The sequence below is a fragment of the Petromyzon marinus genome, unplaced genomic scaffold (genome assembly GCF_048934315.1).
Source record: "Petromyzon marinus isolate PM22_M1 ecotype Great Lakes invasive population unplaced genomic scaffold, UKy_Petmar_22M1.pri1.0 PM_G_Scaffold_86, whole genome shotgun sequence".
Lineage (NCBI taxonomy): Eukaryota > Metazoa > Chordata > Hyperoartia > Petromyzontiformes > Petromyzontidae > Petromyzon > Petromyzon marinus.
In genome coordinates, this window is record NW_027423042.1 from 361,567 (window position 1) to 378,756 (window position 17,190).

Here is a 17,190-nt window from a genome sequence, read left to right on the forward strand (position 1 = left end):
AGAAATGTTGTGTCGTTAAAACCCGCCACCACCCGACACAGTCAACTAGTAAGGGTTGCCACGTAAACAGAACGTGCCAATTCATCACTAGTACAGCACTAGTGTGTAGTGTATAGTGTAGTGTATAGTAGTGTATAGTGTAGTGTATAGTGTAGTGTATAGTAGTATATAGTGTAGTGTATAGTGTAGTGTATAGTGTAGTGTGTAGTGTGTAGTGTAGTGTATAGTGTAGTGTATAGTGTAGTGTATAGTAGTATATACTGTAGTGTATAGTGTAGTGTATAGTAGTGTAGTGTATAGTAGTGTATAGTAGTGCAGTGTATAGTGTAGTGTATAGTGTAGTGTATAATGTAGTATATAGTGTAGTGTATAGTGTAGTGTATAGTGTAGTGTATAGTAGTGTAGTGTATAGTAGTGTATAGTGTAGTGTATAGTAGTGTATAGTGTAGTGCATAGTGTAGTATATAATGTAGTGTATAGTGTAGTATACTAGTACAGCACACCGATGTGTTGCAGAGCCACAACATTTACAAACTGAGTACGACTTTTCGCCAGTAATTACAACTAGCTTCATCAGGGTGGTGGTGGGTTTATCAACACATTTATATACAATATTAAAACAACTATTATGGATGATATTGGTCCCGAAAGCCTACGTGTTAAACGAACTGCCAGGTGTTTACAGGCAAGGGCCCTCTCTGTCTGATATGGGTCTTCGCTCAACACAAACCTACATAATGTACATCACGTTATTTTGTGTTTCATTCGAAAATTAATAGGACACGCATGTATATACATCCTTCCAAAATACCTACACGACTCAAGAACACATGTATGTTCTTGATAATTTTCTGAAATAAATGCTCGAATAGGTAACTCAACCTTTTCCAATACACCTACTCATGTTTATTGTTATTCCTTTTATATGCATCATTGTAACCTAGTGATTATACTATCGCACACATTGCGATAGTATAATCACGCGAATATTGTACGTTTTAATTTTGAATTGTAAATGCATTTCTTACTGTAATACTTTGGGTTTTTGAGTGCCCAAATGTACAGGAATGTGGATCGGATCCAATCCAATGCCACGTTGACATCTGTGATCGTGTGCAGTACAATCTCCGCATTGAGGTGCTCTGTTAAATTCATGTGCAAACTGCAGGAGACCGAAGGTGTTCACAAATTCACGGTAGCTACTTTATAGCAATGGGAACATGAAAGTTGCAGAGGGGAAGCTGATTGATGGAAATTCACAAAATGTAGGAAAAAAAACACATCATTCTGAACGTATCTTTAAATAAATTGAGAAAGTTTTCATTACAGCGTGAAATTGTGAAGATCATGAACAAGATAGTATAATACAAAATAAATGTTTATTTTGATGTGGTACTTCTCCTCAAAAGAACCAACGTGCTGTTACATGTGACAATGTCAACATTTAATACTTTGCACTAAGTAATTGGTCTAGTGTTCCAAAGAAATAGTATGGGCGTCAGTTTTCAATCGTGACTTAATAACATCGACAATGCCCAAAATCACGAATATGGCTGGGGAGGGCATTCCACAGATGGGGAACCACACAGCAGAAGGCCCAATCGCCCTTGGAGTGCTGTCTCATCTTTGGGATGCAGAGAGGACTGGAATCCATGAAATGTAGATTGTGAGATAGAATACTGGGATTCAAAAAGTCCCAAAGGTAGGTGGGTGCTTTATAGGCCAGTAACACAATCTCAGAGTCGACTCTGAGATTCACCAAGAGCCAAAGTAGAGATTCCAGAACATGTGTGATATATTCGGATGGAGCGGTTATAGGCAGAAGTCAGGCAAGCTGCGTTGTGAAAACATTTCAGCCTATTATACTCTTTGGTTCTATTCGGTAAAGTCACGTAGGTAAAAAATCAAACAACAAAAAATCACGACGTTTCGGCCACAACACAAGCATCCTTCATCAGGTGAAGGGATCAGGCTGTCTCGAGGACAGCGCTGAAGTGAAACACAGCCACGCTCAGACCGCGACCTTTAAGCGTGGCTGTGTTCCACTTCAGCGCTGTCCTCGAGACAGCCTGATCCCTTCACCTGATGAAGGCTGCTTGTGTTGTGGCCGAAACGTCGTGATTTTTGTTGTTTTATTTTTTACCTACGTGACTTTACCGAATAGAACCGAAGAGTATGGATCCTTGCAGTCACGAAAGCTTCAAATCTAGAATTTCAGCCTATTGAGAACTCTTGCAGGAGGCATGCCGAACAAGATGGCATGGCAATAATCGACAAGAGAGAAGAGACGCATTATCCAAATTATCTGCATAATAGTTTGACAAGCATGATGTCGTGCTGACAATACTTTGAAGGTGAAAAAAATCACTTCTGAATTTCACATTTCACTTTTCACTTTTCAAATAGGCCTCAAACTTCGGAGCAGGGTCACAGAAGCCACCAACGTTGTGTCTGTTACTGTGGGTGATGAGCTGAAGTTGAGTGCACGGAGCCGAGAAGCATAACCTCTGTGTTGTCACAGCATTTTTATGCATCAAAGACTTAAGGCGGAGGAGTCACTGGGGCCAAGATATCGGGGTAATGAGAGGGGAGGGAAGAGAGGGAGAAAGCATGAACAAGAAGAAGCAGCGTCTGTTTTTGATGACGTTAGAGGCATCAAAGCTATGAAGAAAAATAAGTAAGCTTGGGCAGGACATGTCACGAGTAGGAATGATGACCAGTGCTCAAAACTAACGATGGAGTGGTAGCCAAGGTAATGGAACACGTGGATTGTTGTATCACTGGACTGTGAAGGATGTTTACGGCTAAGAAGGCCTTCAGCGGGCAGTGTATGCCGATGCTGACTTTATACATAACGTTCACAAATATGTACATGTTCATGCCCAATATATACATATAATAACAAAACTGCCGTTAGTGTCCTACCTGCTTTCTAGTTTCTGGGTCCCACTTAGCATTTGTTCATATTTTTCTTTCAATTCATTTCTTGTCAATATCACCGCAGTGGCTGAAACATCAAACTGTAAACGATATCACGTATATTCTTAGTTTTTTCGGTAAAGTCACGTTGAAGAGAAACAACAGAATAACAAAATATATATAAAACAATAAAAATTCTCACGACGTTTCGACCATAACTCAAACGGTCATCATCAGGTGTGTGATGATGACCGTTTGAGTTATGGTCGAAACGTCGTGAGACTTTTTATTGTTTTATATATATTTTGTTATTCTGTTGTTTCTCTTCAACGTGACTTTACCGAAAAAACTAAGAATATGAATTACTGCAGTCACGAAAGCTTTAAATCAAGATATCACGTATGTTACTTCACATAAAAATAGATAAATAGCCATACTAATAATGAGCTAAATGCAGGAAAATCTTTAATGAGTCTCAGGAAATGCAGATGGATCCTTCATTGAAATATTTGCCTGATTTATTTGGATATGTTTTGTGTTTGGGAGGAAACGAAACTTCCTGGGGGAAACACAGGTTCACACATATGGGTTCATAACCAACTTTCTGTACTGCCATCTCTAGTGGGTATGACACACAAATATGCACAATCCACAAACCTTTCGGTAAAGTCAAACAAACAATATATATTGTTTCCCTTCAACGTGACTTTACCAAAAGAGCTAAGAATATGAATTACTGCAGTCACGAAAGCTTTAAATTAAAAAAAAATCCACAAACCCTTGCTACCACAGGTATATACTACTACAAAATACAAAGATCCCCCGTAGAGCCTTAACTGGCTGTTGGGGCGAGTGCCGTTAGCGAACACCTATGAAGGCAAGCACGGCACACGAGGGGGTGGGTGGCCAGCACCAGGTCCGGTTAAGATAATCGTCACTCGGGCTTTATAACGCAGCGCGCTCACCGCTACACTACCGCTCCCCACTTCCAGCATGGCGACACGCGTCTATGATCTATTACTTGTGCTTGTTAGCCTATTGGAATTGACGCTTTGCTATTTTGCTAAATAAAAGCACATGTATATGTTTTAACAAATGGTGAACATGCTATGACACATTCATAATTGAGCAAGAATAGTGCAACAGTTCACTTCATCCTGCAGCAGCAGCAGCCAGGTGGCTCAGAGGTAGAGCGGCCATCTTGCAATGGGAAGGTTGTGAGCGGCCATCTTGCAATCGGAAGGCCGCTCTACCTCTGCAGCAACAGCAGCAGCCAGGTGGCTCAGAGGTAGAGCGGCCATCTTGCAATGGGAAGGTTGTGAGTTCAACTCACGGTTAGAGGTCGACTTGGCCCATCATCCCTCTTTTGGTCGATAAAATAAATATCACTTTGTGAAAAAGTCAACATTGGTTGTCCTTTGGAAAGACTCTCCCATTCCATTGGAATTAAGGAGGTCCACCCCTGGCTTAGGGCTGTATATAGTAGATGGGCACCAACATCAATGCACAAATAAGCAAGAAATCTTTACCTCTTCAAAATAGATGCTATATTGTCCACATGATGGGTTTCAAGAGATGGGATCCAATAAACTAGAATACATTTGTGCACAATGCATTTAAGTTTTGAAAACGGATATTTAGTTCCGAAAAGTAAGGATGTATGAACCAATATAGTCAGAATATGTGCATCTACCTGTGGTCTTCCTGCCCTGCCAATCATCTGTAGAATATCTGTTTCCCCATATTCCTGCACCATGCCTCCCCCAGTGTAGTGCATGGTAGATTTGACAATGACCAGGTGTGCAGGAAGGTTTACACCCATAGCCAGTGTACTTGTAGAGACTGCAGACAAATCAAATAAAAACATTCGGTATTTGCACCATTCTTTTATCACAAGGCAATCACGAAAAAAAGCGCTGTGTGTGCACATATTCTGCAGAAGTTTCGCAGTAGGGGCAATGTTGCTATATGCTCCATAATATACGTTTTTGGGTTAGATATATATAAATGTGTCGTTAAAACCCACCACCACCCACCACAGCCAACTCGTAAGGGTTGTCACGTAAACAGAACGTGACCAATTCGTCACTAGTACAGCACTAGTGTAACGTGTAGTGTAGTGTGTAGTGTAGTGTATAGTAGTGTATAATGTAGTGTAGTGTATAGTAGTGTAGTGTATAATGTAGTGTATAGTGTAGTGTATAGTAGTGTAGTGTATAATGTAGTGTATAGTGTAGTGTACTAGTACAGCACACCGGTTGTGTGTTGGAGAGCCAAGCCACAGCATTTACAAACTGAGTACGACGTTTCACCAGTAATTACAACTAGCTTCATCAGGCGACAGCCATATTGCTATATGCTTCCTGATTGGATATTTTGTGGGAACATTTTCAAATCTGGACCTCGACACCAGCACACAACAGCCTACTCTCTTCAAATCATGCCACGGGATAATTAATGTCCACTCTTAAGCAGATGGCACAAAGTATGCTATGATTCATACGCTTGCAGTATTAACCATAACGGATTGCCACATTCCAAATGCGAACCTGTGTAACCTCTGTAACGATCGTCAAGCGCGCTGCCGCCCCAATGCGCAAAACATAGCGTAAGTAACTCGGTGAAGTTAATAAGTCATCATAAAAATATTGAACTCTACAAATTACTGTCATCATGTATCTGGCAGCAAATGTATCACATGCGGTTGGTCACAAGGCAGCTGTTAGTAACCACAATTTCAGCGGCATTGGTGCAACACACAAGCAGAACTTTGGATCAGTTTCAACGTTCAGTGTCTCAGCACCAGTCAGGTTTGCTTGAACCATTGATGGTGAACTGCCAGATGCTTACAGGCAAGGATACTCTGTTAGATATCAGTATGGGTTTGTAATCTTGAAATATGCACACATAACAGCCCCTACTAATTTCACAAAGCCACATGCAAACCTGATGCATGGACACATATATCAATTTACAATCTCTCCATGAACAAATAATATGCTCATATTTTACGTACACAGTACTGGCAGTTCTCCTTGCAAGAAAGCATCTTCAATGTTTCTTCTATCAGACGTTTCCATCCCTGCATGATGGTATGCAATTCCTTTCATCAGCAAATCTACAACAATAATAAAACAAATTACGCGAATGTGAATTTGATATTTTGATGCAATTATTTTAAATCATCGTTAAAAACAGTGAGGGCTTTACAAGCTTACCTCTCAACTTGATATCCTTTAGGCAAGAAGCATGCTTCTGCAGTCTGAAATTACAATAAATGACCAGTATATATGGTATAGTGGTGAGCACGCTAGACTTGTAATCAATTCCACCTTCGAGCGCGATCTTTTAAACCCCCCCCCCCCCCCACACTGCCCCTGTCCACCGAGCAGTGTATAAATACATAAATTGGTAGGTCGCACGTAGTGGGGTAAAGTGTGGGTACGCCTGCCTCTTCCAACACGTCTGGTCAATGTGAAAGAGTAGACCAATATCCCTCTAGAGTAGTGCTTCTCAGCATTTTTATTCCACGGCACAAACTTTTGAGCTTACTCCATCTTCACAGCACACTGAACAAAAAATATCAGTTGGCTTTTCATCCAGCAGTGGATTGATCATGGCTGATGATGATGTATCTGCACGCTCATCTCTCTCTCAAGTGATATATTACTACGGACGGACTTGGTGCCATAGTGTAAGTATGGAATTTTCACAATCACATGTGTCAATCTCCCCTTGATCACCTTGTTCCCTGGGCCTTAGATGCATTATGATCAGGCCCAGATTAAACTTATGAGGGGCCTAAGGCAAATAAGAGCGAAGGGCCTCGGTACGTATTTCATATTGCAAAATAAATTATGAAGTCAGTTTAACACGTAGGCTTTCGCGACCAACATCATCGTGGATATTGGAGTCATTCAACATATTTTTTCTCTCAAGCGGAGGTTAACACCAGCAGTGGCTCGAACAAGGAACTTGAGGACGGCACCTTGACCGTTACTTTTACACCAATATCTTAATCACAGAACATTTGCGAAACACGAATATGTCTAGAGCCCAATTCCCACGCCTACCTCTGCCTGTGCTGGAAATCAATCATGAATTTAGCATCTTTAGCCAGTGTGGCTGCAGCCAGCTGAACACTTCTTCTCGTCGCACAGAACTGTAAAAGAATAACCACAAGGTGCCTTCAATGCACGCTATTAAAAAGTATGCCTGCTTCCAAAGGAATACACGTGAAATATCTAAGGCCTAAACCATTTTAATATTTATATATGTGCGCTTGACTAGGTGTGATATTCATTGTATAAATGCATACTTTTATAACGTTTTGTGTGCGCAAACGTATATGTGTATGGCCTCTACAGGTGCTCGCTAAATGTTTCTTGCCCAGACAGCGCGAGGCCGTCACCGCCACGGACGTGGTCTACGCCCTCAAGCGCCAGGGCCGCACTCTCTACGGCTTCATCTCTCGCGCACTCAACCAACCCAAAGGCTCTCTTCAGAGCCACCCACCTCTTCTAAACGGCTTGCGCGCCAGCGTTACCAAACCGTCCACGAAAGAAACACTTTCTAAATGGAGCACACAATTCTGGCTTAGCAATCATTGGAAGGATTTGATAAACCATTTCAGGTCTTAATTGATTGTTCACGCTTACGGTGGCTTTCAGACAGCATACATTAATTTTTCGTCTCCCCCCTCCTCTTTTCAGAACATAGATGGACTCGTCCTTCTAAATAAACTGCCAAATCGCTGCACGTGGCGCTGACGTTTTTTTTATAAATAAAAACACCGTTCAAAAATAAATTAATTAATGCAAACCGACACTTCTTTCAAATGTTTCTTGCCGTTGCTTTTCACACCTGATGACGACCGTTTGTGTTATGGTCGTGAGAATTTTTATTGTTATATATATTTTATTATTTTATTGTTTCCCTTCAACGTGACTTTACCGAAAGAGCTAAGAATAATCATGTTTTTCTTGTTCATGTTTTTGTTTGTTGCAGTTGCACCCGATTCAAGAGCCGGATGGCTCACAGGGCTCTACACCAAATAAATGAAACTGAGAAAACTGAAAGTGAGTCTTGTAAAGACTAAACAGGGGATATTGCCGTTGTGTGATTGTATATGCATGGTTATAGATATTCAAGTGGGGAGTGGTGGTTAGTGAACCGTGCTACAAACCCTGTTACCCGAGTTTGATTCCCGCTCATGATCAAAAGCGACGGTGAATATTTCAACCAATTCTGGGGCTTCCTTAGGTCTACTCAGCCTCAAATGAGTACCTGCTGTGATACTGAAACATCAGCATTGGGGAAACAAAGGCGGTCCGGCGTGGTGCTGCCCACCTACCCCCTCGTGTGCTCATGGTGGTCTTCATAAGTGCTCGCTTACCAGCACTTCCACCAGCACTTCCCCCAAAAGTCTGTTAAGGCTACACATGAGATTTTTGTCCACATGGCATTTCCTGTTTGCTATGTATGTGTCAATGGAGGCCATATACACCTTAACATATTCCATATTTAAGGGCTATGCATGCAAAATATTTAAATTTAAAAAAATATGCAATTAAACTAATCATGCCATTTTGACTTGGAACAACAAATAAGACATGTACTCACAATGAGCGTTGGCTTTTGCTCAGAATATGTTTGTATAATTTTTGCGAGCTTGTAGTTGAGTATCAAGTCAAATTTAAAGGCAGTCTGTAGACGATAGAAAGGAAATCCCAACACGATTTTGCGGAGTTTCACAGGCCGATGCTTTTCATCCAATTTTACAAAGATTGCCGTTCCATCCCTATCAGACAACCACTCGGCAACCTAGAAAGAGAAAGGTGGATGCCTCAGCAATATTTGTAGAGGATATACAAATATTAATTTAAATGCATTGAGAGGTATTCATACCTCTCCATATTTTATATATATAAGTCAAAAAGAATGTCTGGGCATTTGCCCACGTGCAACTTGATTAAGATGACACAAATTCCTTTTAACAGTGGATGTTACAAATTAAATGCAACTAGTTTATAGTAGACGTGAAGGTTATTTTTTTTACTCAAATGAGCATTGAGGCGGTGCTCATATCCTGTTTACAGCCCTGAGCCAGCGGTGGACATTCTACATTCTTATAACGGGGGAGAGTCTATCCGTAGAACCAATATTGACTCCCCCACAAAGTGATACTGATTTTAATGACCCCCGAAGGACCATGGAACGAGTTAGCACCCCCAACGAGGACTTTAACTCGCAGCCTTCTGATTGCGAGCCACTCGCTCTACCACTGAGCCACCTGGCTATTAATCAATGTTATAGCAATATATACTCTTTGGTTCTTTCGCTCAAGTCACATAGGTATAAAATAAATACAAATTATATATACGTGACTTCACCGAAATAACCCAAGTGTATGGATTTCTGCAGTCACGAAAGCTTCAAATCAAGATTGTAGCGATACAGTATATGTTTCAACAATGTATAATAAGTATGCCAACTCACATCTTCTATATTGGGAATGGTGGCTGACAGGGCGATGATCCGTACTCCCGCACAGGTATGCAGCGGTTGAAGCGCATCCTTTGTGGAGGTTGGAGGGACAAGGTTATAAAGTGTCTTCATTCTGCTGACCACAGCCTCCAAGGTGGCACCACGTGACTCATCCCCTACTGTGTGTACCTGCACCATGACCCACAGCATAACACGACGCAACTTCCATGATTTTTTTTTATCGAAGTATCCCACGATCTTGTCTCAGGTTCTTTTCCTTGAGTTGTCCAAACTCGTGGAGACCATTACAATGCCTGTATCGGCAATTGGCCCTTCCCCATCCTGCAAGCATGAACCACCCTGAAGTACTGAGCTGTCGTGTACTCTTCCAGACTTCTGCATTGCTTAGAGTATTCTGTCTTGCCACGAAATTCCCAACATCTCAGACACCTGGGCACAAATGCCAGCAACTTCTTTATAAGTTGTTTGAATGGGTCCAACTTTATGATCGAAAAATTAACACATGGTACTCCCACTTCAATTCGATGACCATATATTCAAATTAGGTACTGTAACCGTATGCATGCAATCCTCGGTTTACCTGCTTTTGTGGTACGTCATTTTGGAATAACGCGCGCGTTGTATTTAGACTTTATATTGACATACGCTAGGCAATTTTCGGAATATCGTCATTCGCAACACGAGATGCGCCACCCTAGCCTGGCACCGCGACCCAACGGCGTTGCCAGCAACCAGTGCGGTACGATAACTCGTGCGCTATACTTGTACGGCATTCACTAACTCTAAGTCTGTCTCCCTCCTCGCCTCCATCCATCCCCTCCGCAACGCAACTCCGGCGTCTTAACAAGCAATACCGGATTTCTTTATTTTATAGGAAGTAAATTAGAGTTTACGTGATTTTCTTTTTAATGTAAAGTATTATATTGTGGGTACATGTATTGTATTGATATAGGCTGGGATAATAAAAGCGATTACGTCAGCGAGTGCGAGTGAAATCCCCGAACCACCTCCTGTACCATTATTTCTTCTGGGAAAATTGCTATTGAACATACGCGATTTTGAGATACGCGCACCTTTCCAGGCACATGTCTATCTCATAAGTCAAGGAGTCCCTGTATAACTATGTCACTTTATTGGATTGCAAATCCAGCGCGCTAACCATCACACCACTGTGGCCGCTTCCTATAAATTCAATACTGTGCACAGGAATAACCCGGTTTACGTCGGGGATGCGTTCCTGAAAGGTGCGACAACGAATATCCAAACAACATCAATCGAAGCAATTTACAGGGTAGGTGGAGGCGAAGGCTGAGGTGACGGACCCGAGAAAGGACGGATGCTGTCATCGACGTATGTGTGGGTGGAGGCGACGCAAAACAGGTCGCGGTATCCATGAAGTGACGACGTATTTGTGATATGTGAGGTGGCGGGGGGGGGGGGGGGAGTAAATGGGGGTATCGCTGTATTTACAAAAGTATGCCGAGGAAAACCAAGAACAATACAGTCATGTACTCTACCTCATCAATCAGAAACAGCCTCACGACCTGCACGAGAGACCTGTCGTGCCACTGTCTTGTTGTGCTATCCCATTTTTCCTGCAAACAAATGAAGTCAGTGAGCCCAGTAGAGATATAACATTACAATGTACAAACAAAAGCCCCGTGACCCCAGGTTCACACTCTGGGAGCGTGCCACACCCGAGTATGGAATTATCGGTGGATATGAGAGATCCCGGTGGAGTGTACGGCTGAATCAACTTTGCGGAGTGTACGGTTGAATCGTTTCCTGGATGTGAGGTGCAGCAAGCCCATTGAAGGCCTTGAACACGAGTAGGAGAATGTTAAACTCAACGCGGGTGTGAACTGGGAGCCAATGAGAAACCTGAGCACAGGTGAGATATTACGTTGTGTTCCGTATTATGTAGGTCAGCATCAAACTAGGACCCATGTCTAACAGAGTGGGTCCTCACCTATACACATCGAGCAATTCAGACAAATAGGCTTAAGAAAGCCTGACTCTGCTGATGAGACAGTGATAAGCAAAACCGGTCCAGAGTATTGCTTGTGTTGAACCAATACTGCTGAAATTATTATGATCCCAGAAGGTCGTGTGGTGGCTGATGGGATGTCTAAAAAATATACCCTTAATTTTAATGTGGAAGGACAGCTACGTGAAGGAGTATTGTCAGCATATTTATTTTTTCAACACTTACCGGTGTTGTCAATATTATTTGGGCATCTTGTGTCTCAAAATAGTCATCGACGTCCGTGTCTCCGGTAAGCTCTTTGCACTGAATGCCGAGTGCTCCAAACTTGTTCTGCCAGTCTTCGAATTTCTCCCGACACAGTGCCTTGATGGGGGCCACTAGGGGGTGCGTGTCACATTCATGCTCACACAGGTCTACATCAAGCGTGATTTCTGTTGTACGAATACAATACCGTGTGGGCAATTGCAACAATGTATAATGCAACAATTAAGAGACGTACTTACTATAAATAACTTTTGCATTGTAGGAGGGCCCTTGGCATTCCATTAAGAGTCGAATTATGGCCAGCTCAAAAATAACAGTCTTCCCAGAACCAGTTGGAGCACAAACCACTACAGGTCTGTTTGTGTACAGAATCTTAATTTAAAAAAAAATGTAAGACAAAGTTTGTTAAACATCGTGTAAAGTCATCTCCAGCATTCATATGAGGTACTGTCATTGCCTCTTGGAAGTTGTGCAAGTGTTATCAATTCGGCAGAGTTAGTCACAATTAAGCATTGAGGCGGTGTTAAGTTGGGGATGAGTCTGTCTCTCCATTGGGTAATCACTGCAGACTCATCCACAAAGTGGTACCAATTATATCAAAACTGGTAGGATGATGGGGTGAGTTAACCCCCAACCTAGATTTGAAATCACAAATTTCAGAATGTGAGCCGCTCACTCTGCTGTTCAGTCACCTCATCATAGCATGCATATGCTTGCATGATATGCATGTATTCATAATAAAGGTTTTTGGGTTAGATCGCGTTATTTATAAATGTGTCGTAACCCTCCACCACCCGACACGGCCAATCAGCAAAAAAGTGTCACGTTGACAAAAGACAAATAGTTCACTACTATAGCCCACCAGTGTATTGAAGAGTGAATCCACAACATTTACAGTTTGAGTACGACGTTTCGCTGGTAATTACATCCAGCATCATCGGGCAATTCGCCAGAATGGTGAATAATATTGGTCGCGAAAGCCTACGTGTTAAATATGCCTGTATGATTACCTCTAGAAATCTTAAACGTTGTAACCTTATGATTGTTTCACTTAGAAATGACCATTAATATCAACCCTCTTGGTACATTCCACAGACATAGTTACCATCAGTAATGAAGATGTATAGTACCGAGCAAAACAAAACTGGTATCACTACATAGAAATCAAACCGTAAGTTACACGTTTGTTTAAGTGTAAAATGCCATATACTTACGTCATCCATGACGCGAGACTGAACCGAGTTAAAAAAAGGAAACTCCTTGAAAATATGTCTGTAAGGCAACGCTGAAGGTAAGTTTAGGATAACATATGTTTAGGATTATGAATTCCCATGGAGAATAACTGAAAAAGGAGACTTTTGTTACTTTATTCAAAGACAAACATGTGCTAACATTTATTATGAGGAAATTGTACATTCGCATTGTTTGGGGTTATTGTCGTTGTTACGCTTATTTATCAATGAGAGTCTCACTGAGTCTCAACACCTTTTTCAGAAAGCATAACTACATTTTTGCTCATAAAAACACACAATGTCACACAATCCAGCAAGTATTTTAATTATTGTGGTTTCATTGACGTTATTGTTTGTTATTTATATTCTGAAGGGTGCTCCAGATGTTTTGTGACCTCCAATTAATTGACTCGTAACATTTTCCCCCTTTGTGTATTCATTTCTGTTTTGAAGAAACTTTATTTTAAAAATATGAAGGTTTTGTGAATTAAATGGGGGGGGGGGGTCACAAAACATCTGGACCACTCTGAATATATAGATGACACAATGATAGAGCACCAGACTAAGACAGAAGAAGGTTACTTGTGTTGTGGCCGAAACGTCGTGAGAATTTTATATTATTGTTTTATTTTATTATTTTATTATTTCCCTTTAACGTGGGTGACTTTACCGAAAGAACCCAGAAGACAGACTAAGACACTTCTAAGGTAAACAAGGTAAACAAAAAAGTCGGTGATTTCCTGCTCAAATGAGCACTGAGGCGGTGCTAAACTCCTGTTTACAGCCCTGAACCAGTGGTGGAAATTCCACATTCTTATAGGACAACCAGTTGACTTCCCCAACAAAGTGGTAATAATTTTATATTAACCCCAGAGGGAAAATGGGCTGAGTCAACCTCCAATCAGGATTTGAATTTCACAACCTTGAGATTGTGAGCTGATCCCTCTACCGCTGAAGCCTACCTGGTTGGTTCTTACTTCGTTTCAAAAGCAACACAGCTGAAGGAAGTCCACTCATTAATTTCATATACATTTTGTTGAATGTTCACAAATGAACATAGTAAAAATAGCACAAAAACATCAAGCATGCAATACTCCTCTGTCACATACCTGTCCCTGCACATAATATAAAAAAATAAGGCGATGTATTACACATCCGAGCGGCCACACGTCTTTCTCGGAGTGAATAATTTCAGCAGCGTTGATGCAACAACAAAAAAGCAAAGTCTAGTCCGGTTGAAGCTCAATTCTGGTGAGTGAAATACCAATCTTACAGGCAAGGGCCCTCACTTGATATGATCGATTATTTTTTTGTTTTAAAGAGGCTATCTCAAAAAGGATACGAATTTCAGAAACTGATCGCATTTCACTGATACTAAAGTCTTCCGAGTTTTCTGGGGAAAAAAAGAGATATGTTTTCAGTTTCAAGGACAATGCATATATTATCATAGTATGTTTTTTGTTTGCATTTTGACTGCAATTATTGTGGTTTATGCAGTAACGTGAATCCTTGTTAAAAAGGTTTCAGTTTTGTTGCCAGAAAAAAGGGGAAAACCCCTATTATTACATAATTATACAATTAAAGAGAAATCTGAAAAGTCCCTTCGGAATATTAGGAAGAAGGTTGCAATGTACAGTTAACACAAACGTATAATGAGCACGATTGTGGAGAATACTATAGGTAACTACATAAATAAGCAGCTATGACCCCTTCCCATATATGCGCCTCCACGTAAAAAAATATAAAAGTATGATTTGCACATCCCATCAGCAGCATTGGTACAACACAGGAAAGCTCTGTATTGGTTTCGACATTGAGTATCTTCAAGCTTGCTTGCACCAATGCTGGTGAAGCGACTGATGCTTTACGCAACAATAAAACGAAACCATTTGAGACTACCCATCACATGTACTCATACACCAAGTCTCATTATCTCACCTCCAACGTTCTCTTTGGCTTCTCTACTTTCTGAGGAATCGCCGCATTTGAGATTTCCTTGAAAGTCATTGGTATACGCACCAGAATACTGGCCAAAGCCATCCATCGACTCCACGCCTTTGTGAACACTGTAACGACAACAACAAACATCACATTATTCTCGCATTATTCTTGCAAAACAAGAATTCCGTTTCTGTGTTAGGGAACTCATACATATAGCAACGCGCATGTTGGAAACTCTTCTTATCCACACCGATATGCGGGGTATTGTTGGTGGATCCAAATATCAATGCTTATCTCCGTCCACTTATCCTCGTGTAGAAGTGTGGACACACACGTACGCGTGTTCTGCCCCGTACGTAGCCAACCGTGCTAATCGGAGGTGCGGGTATTACGGTGTGTTTGATACTGGCAACATTTTATATCGAATGTGGAGATGTGGCTCCACGTGAATATGATGTTTAACTTCAAATAGAGCATCGTGTGAAAGGGTCTGGGCCACCTCATCATGCAACACACCAGCGATTCGTTTTCTGCGTATAGATGAGGGCACTACAGTGGATCGTCATCAGCCATGGTCGATCCACTGCTGGATAAAGGCCTCCGCAATAAGCCGCCGCTTTCTCTCACGGCCCTGCAAGCTAGCAGACCATCATTGCTACCACAATACGTATGTTGCAACAAATGTTTGTTGTCATGGCAATGGGAAATACGATAAAAAATGTACTCTAGTCAACCTTCATGAAGTACATTATTGTAGTAGCCATCATTACTACTGCTATGTATTTTGTACATATTCATATTACGCAACTGTGTTTTTCATTAATAATTAAATGTAAAACGTAGATTAATAATATAGAGTAAACATGCCCACCGCGTTGTTTGAGATGAGGTGCTATAAATAAGCCACATTAATCCAAATGCATTGCATAGAGCACCCAACTCCACAACTATGGGACAATGACGTTCAAGGGCTACAATCCATCTTCAAATCGGGTGCTAAAATGTAAAAAACATGTTTTGACCCATCAAAGGGCAAATGTTGTCCTCGAAATGTAGTACACTTAAGGCGTGCCATGCAAATATAAAAATGCTAACACTGTACGCAGTCATTTGCACATAGCGACGCGTGATTTCACTTTGTTTTTTTGTCGTATTTAGATGTTTTTAGACAGTGAAATACATGATACAAACATTAGTTGAAGGCATATGTCGATAGTTGTGAAAGATTATAAATGTATTCATATTGCACACACACTGTAACAAATGATCTGAGCGTCAGCTTCATTTTAGCCTAAGGGACCCCCTCATGACAGCTTGTCCTTGTGGAGCACAAGGCAAACACAACCCTGAGCCAAATGGAAATTCCACGTGCCTATGACATCCATAGAACAACCTAAACAGGTATTTGCCGGCAGGGGGTGATGTTGCCTTTGGTTATAGGACCCATATCTGATAGGGTCCTTGCCTGTGTTCTATGGTTCTTTCAGTAAAATCTAGATTTGAAGCTTTCGTGACTGCAGGAATCCATACTCTATATAAAATGTATACCTACGTGACTTTACCGAAAGAACCAAAGAGTATCTTTTAATTAAGCTACGTAGATCGAAAAAAAAGTTATTAAAAACATCACGACGTTTCGATACGCAAACACAAAGCGGTCCGTCATACGCTTGTGTTGCAACCGAAAGGTCGTGATATTTTTAATCGCTTTATTTGGATTATTATTTTTTTCTATGTACGTTAACTTTGTTTTACCGAAAGAACCGTTAGAATACGGACCGCTGCAGTCACGAAAGTTTAAATAAAAATGTCCTTCACCTGTAATGATCCATCTTGCAGTTCACCAGCATTGGTTGAAGCGAGCCAGACTGGTGAATGTTGAACGTGTGCGGAATGTTGCTTTGTGTTAAACCATTGCTGTTTATTTACTTTGAAATAACTGTTAGTAAGTTATCCCTGACTAGGTGAATCTCTAACGAGGTGAATCTCTAACGAGGTTAATCTCTAAGTTAATCTCTTATTAAGTTAATCTCTTACTAAGTTAATATCTTAATAAGTTAATATCTAAGTCAATATCTTACTAAGTTAATATCTAAGTTAATATCTTACTAAGTTAATATCTTACTAAGTTAATATCTTACTAAGTTAATCTCTAACTAGGTTAATCTCTAACTGAGTTAAAATAAAACTAAGTTAATCTCTAACTAAGTTAATATATAACTAAGTTAATCTCTAACTAAGTTAATATCTAACTAAGTTAATATCTTACTAAGTTAATATCTTACTAAGTTAATCTCTAACTAAGTTAATCTCTAACTAAGTTAATCTATTACTAAGTTA

The 17,190-nt window shown here is 40.8% G+C and overlaps 1 protein-coding gene across 1 annotated transcript in view; it reads right to left on the reverse strand.

Annotated features, from left to right (window-relative positions):
- Positions 1-16,863, reverse strand: part of LOC142921711 (putative ATP-dependent DNA helicase HFM1) — a 39,089-nt gene extending 22,226 nt beyond the window's left edge. The window contains exons 1-15 of the mRNA XM_076063021.1: positions 16,669-16,863; positions 14,848-14,975; positions 14,252-14,302; positions 12,892-12,962; positions 11,917-12,049; positions 11,639-11,790; positions 10,944-11,021; positions 9,418-9,594; positions 8,542-8,742; positions 6,993-7,081; positions 6,138-6,181; positions 5,936-6,037; positions 4,613-4,761; positions 2,926-3,020; positions 1,029-1,162 (exon numbers count right to left, since the gene is read on the reverse strand). Coding sequence (XP_075919136.1) covers positions 1,029-1,162; positions 2,926-3,020; positions 4,613-4,761; positions 5,936-6,037; positions 6,138-6,181; positions 6,993-7,081; positions 8,542-8,742; positions 9,418-9,594; positions 10,944-11,021; positions 11,639-11,790; positions 11,917-12,049; positions 12,892-12,962; positions 14,252-14,302; positions 14,848-14,975; positions 16,669-16,700 — 1,636 coding nt within the window. The 5' untranslated portion in view covers positions 16,701-16,863. The remainder of the gene's footprint in view (positions 1-1,028; positions 1,163-2,925; positions 3,021-4,612; positions 4,762-5,935; positions 6,038-6,137; positions 6,182-6,992; positions 7,082-8,541; positions 8,743-9,417; positions 9,595-10,943; positions 11,022-11,638; positions 11,791-11,916; positions 12,050-12,891; positions 12,963-14,251; positions 14,303-14,847; positions 14,976-16,668) is intronic.
- Positions 16,864-17,190: the final 327 nt, after the last annotated feature.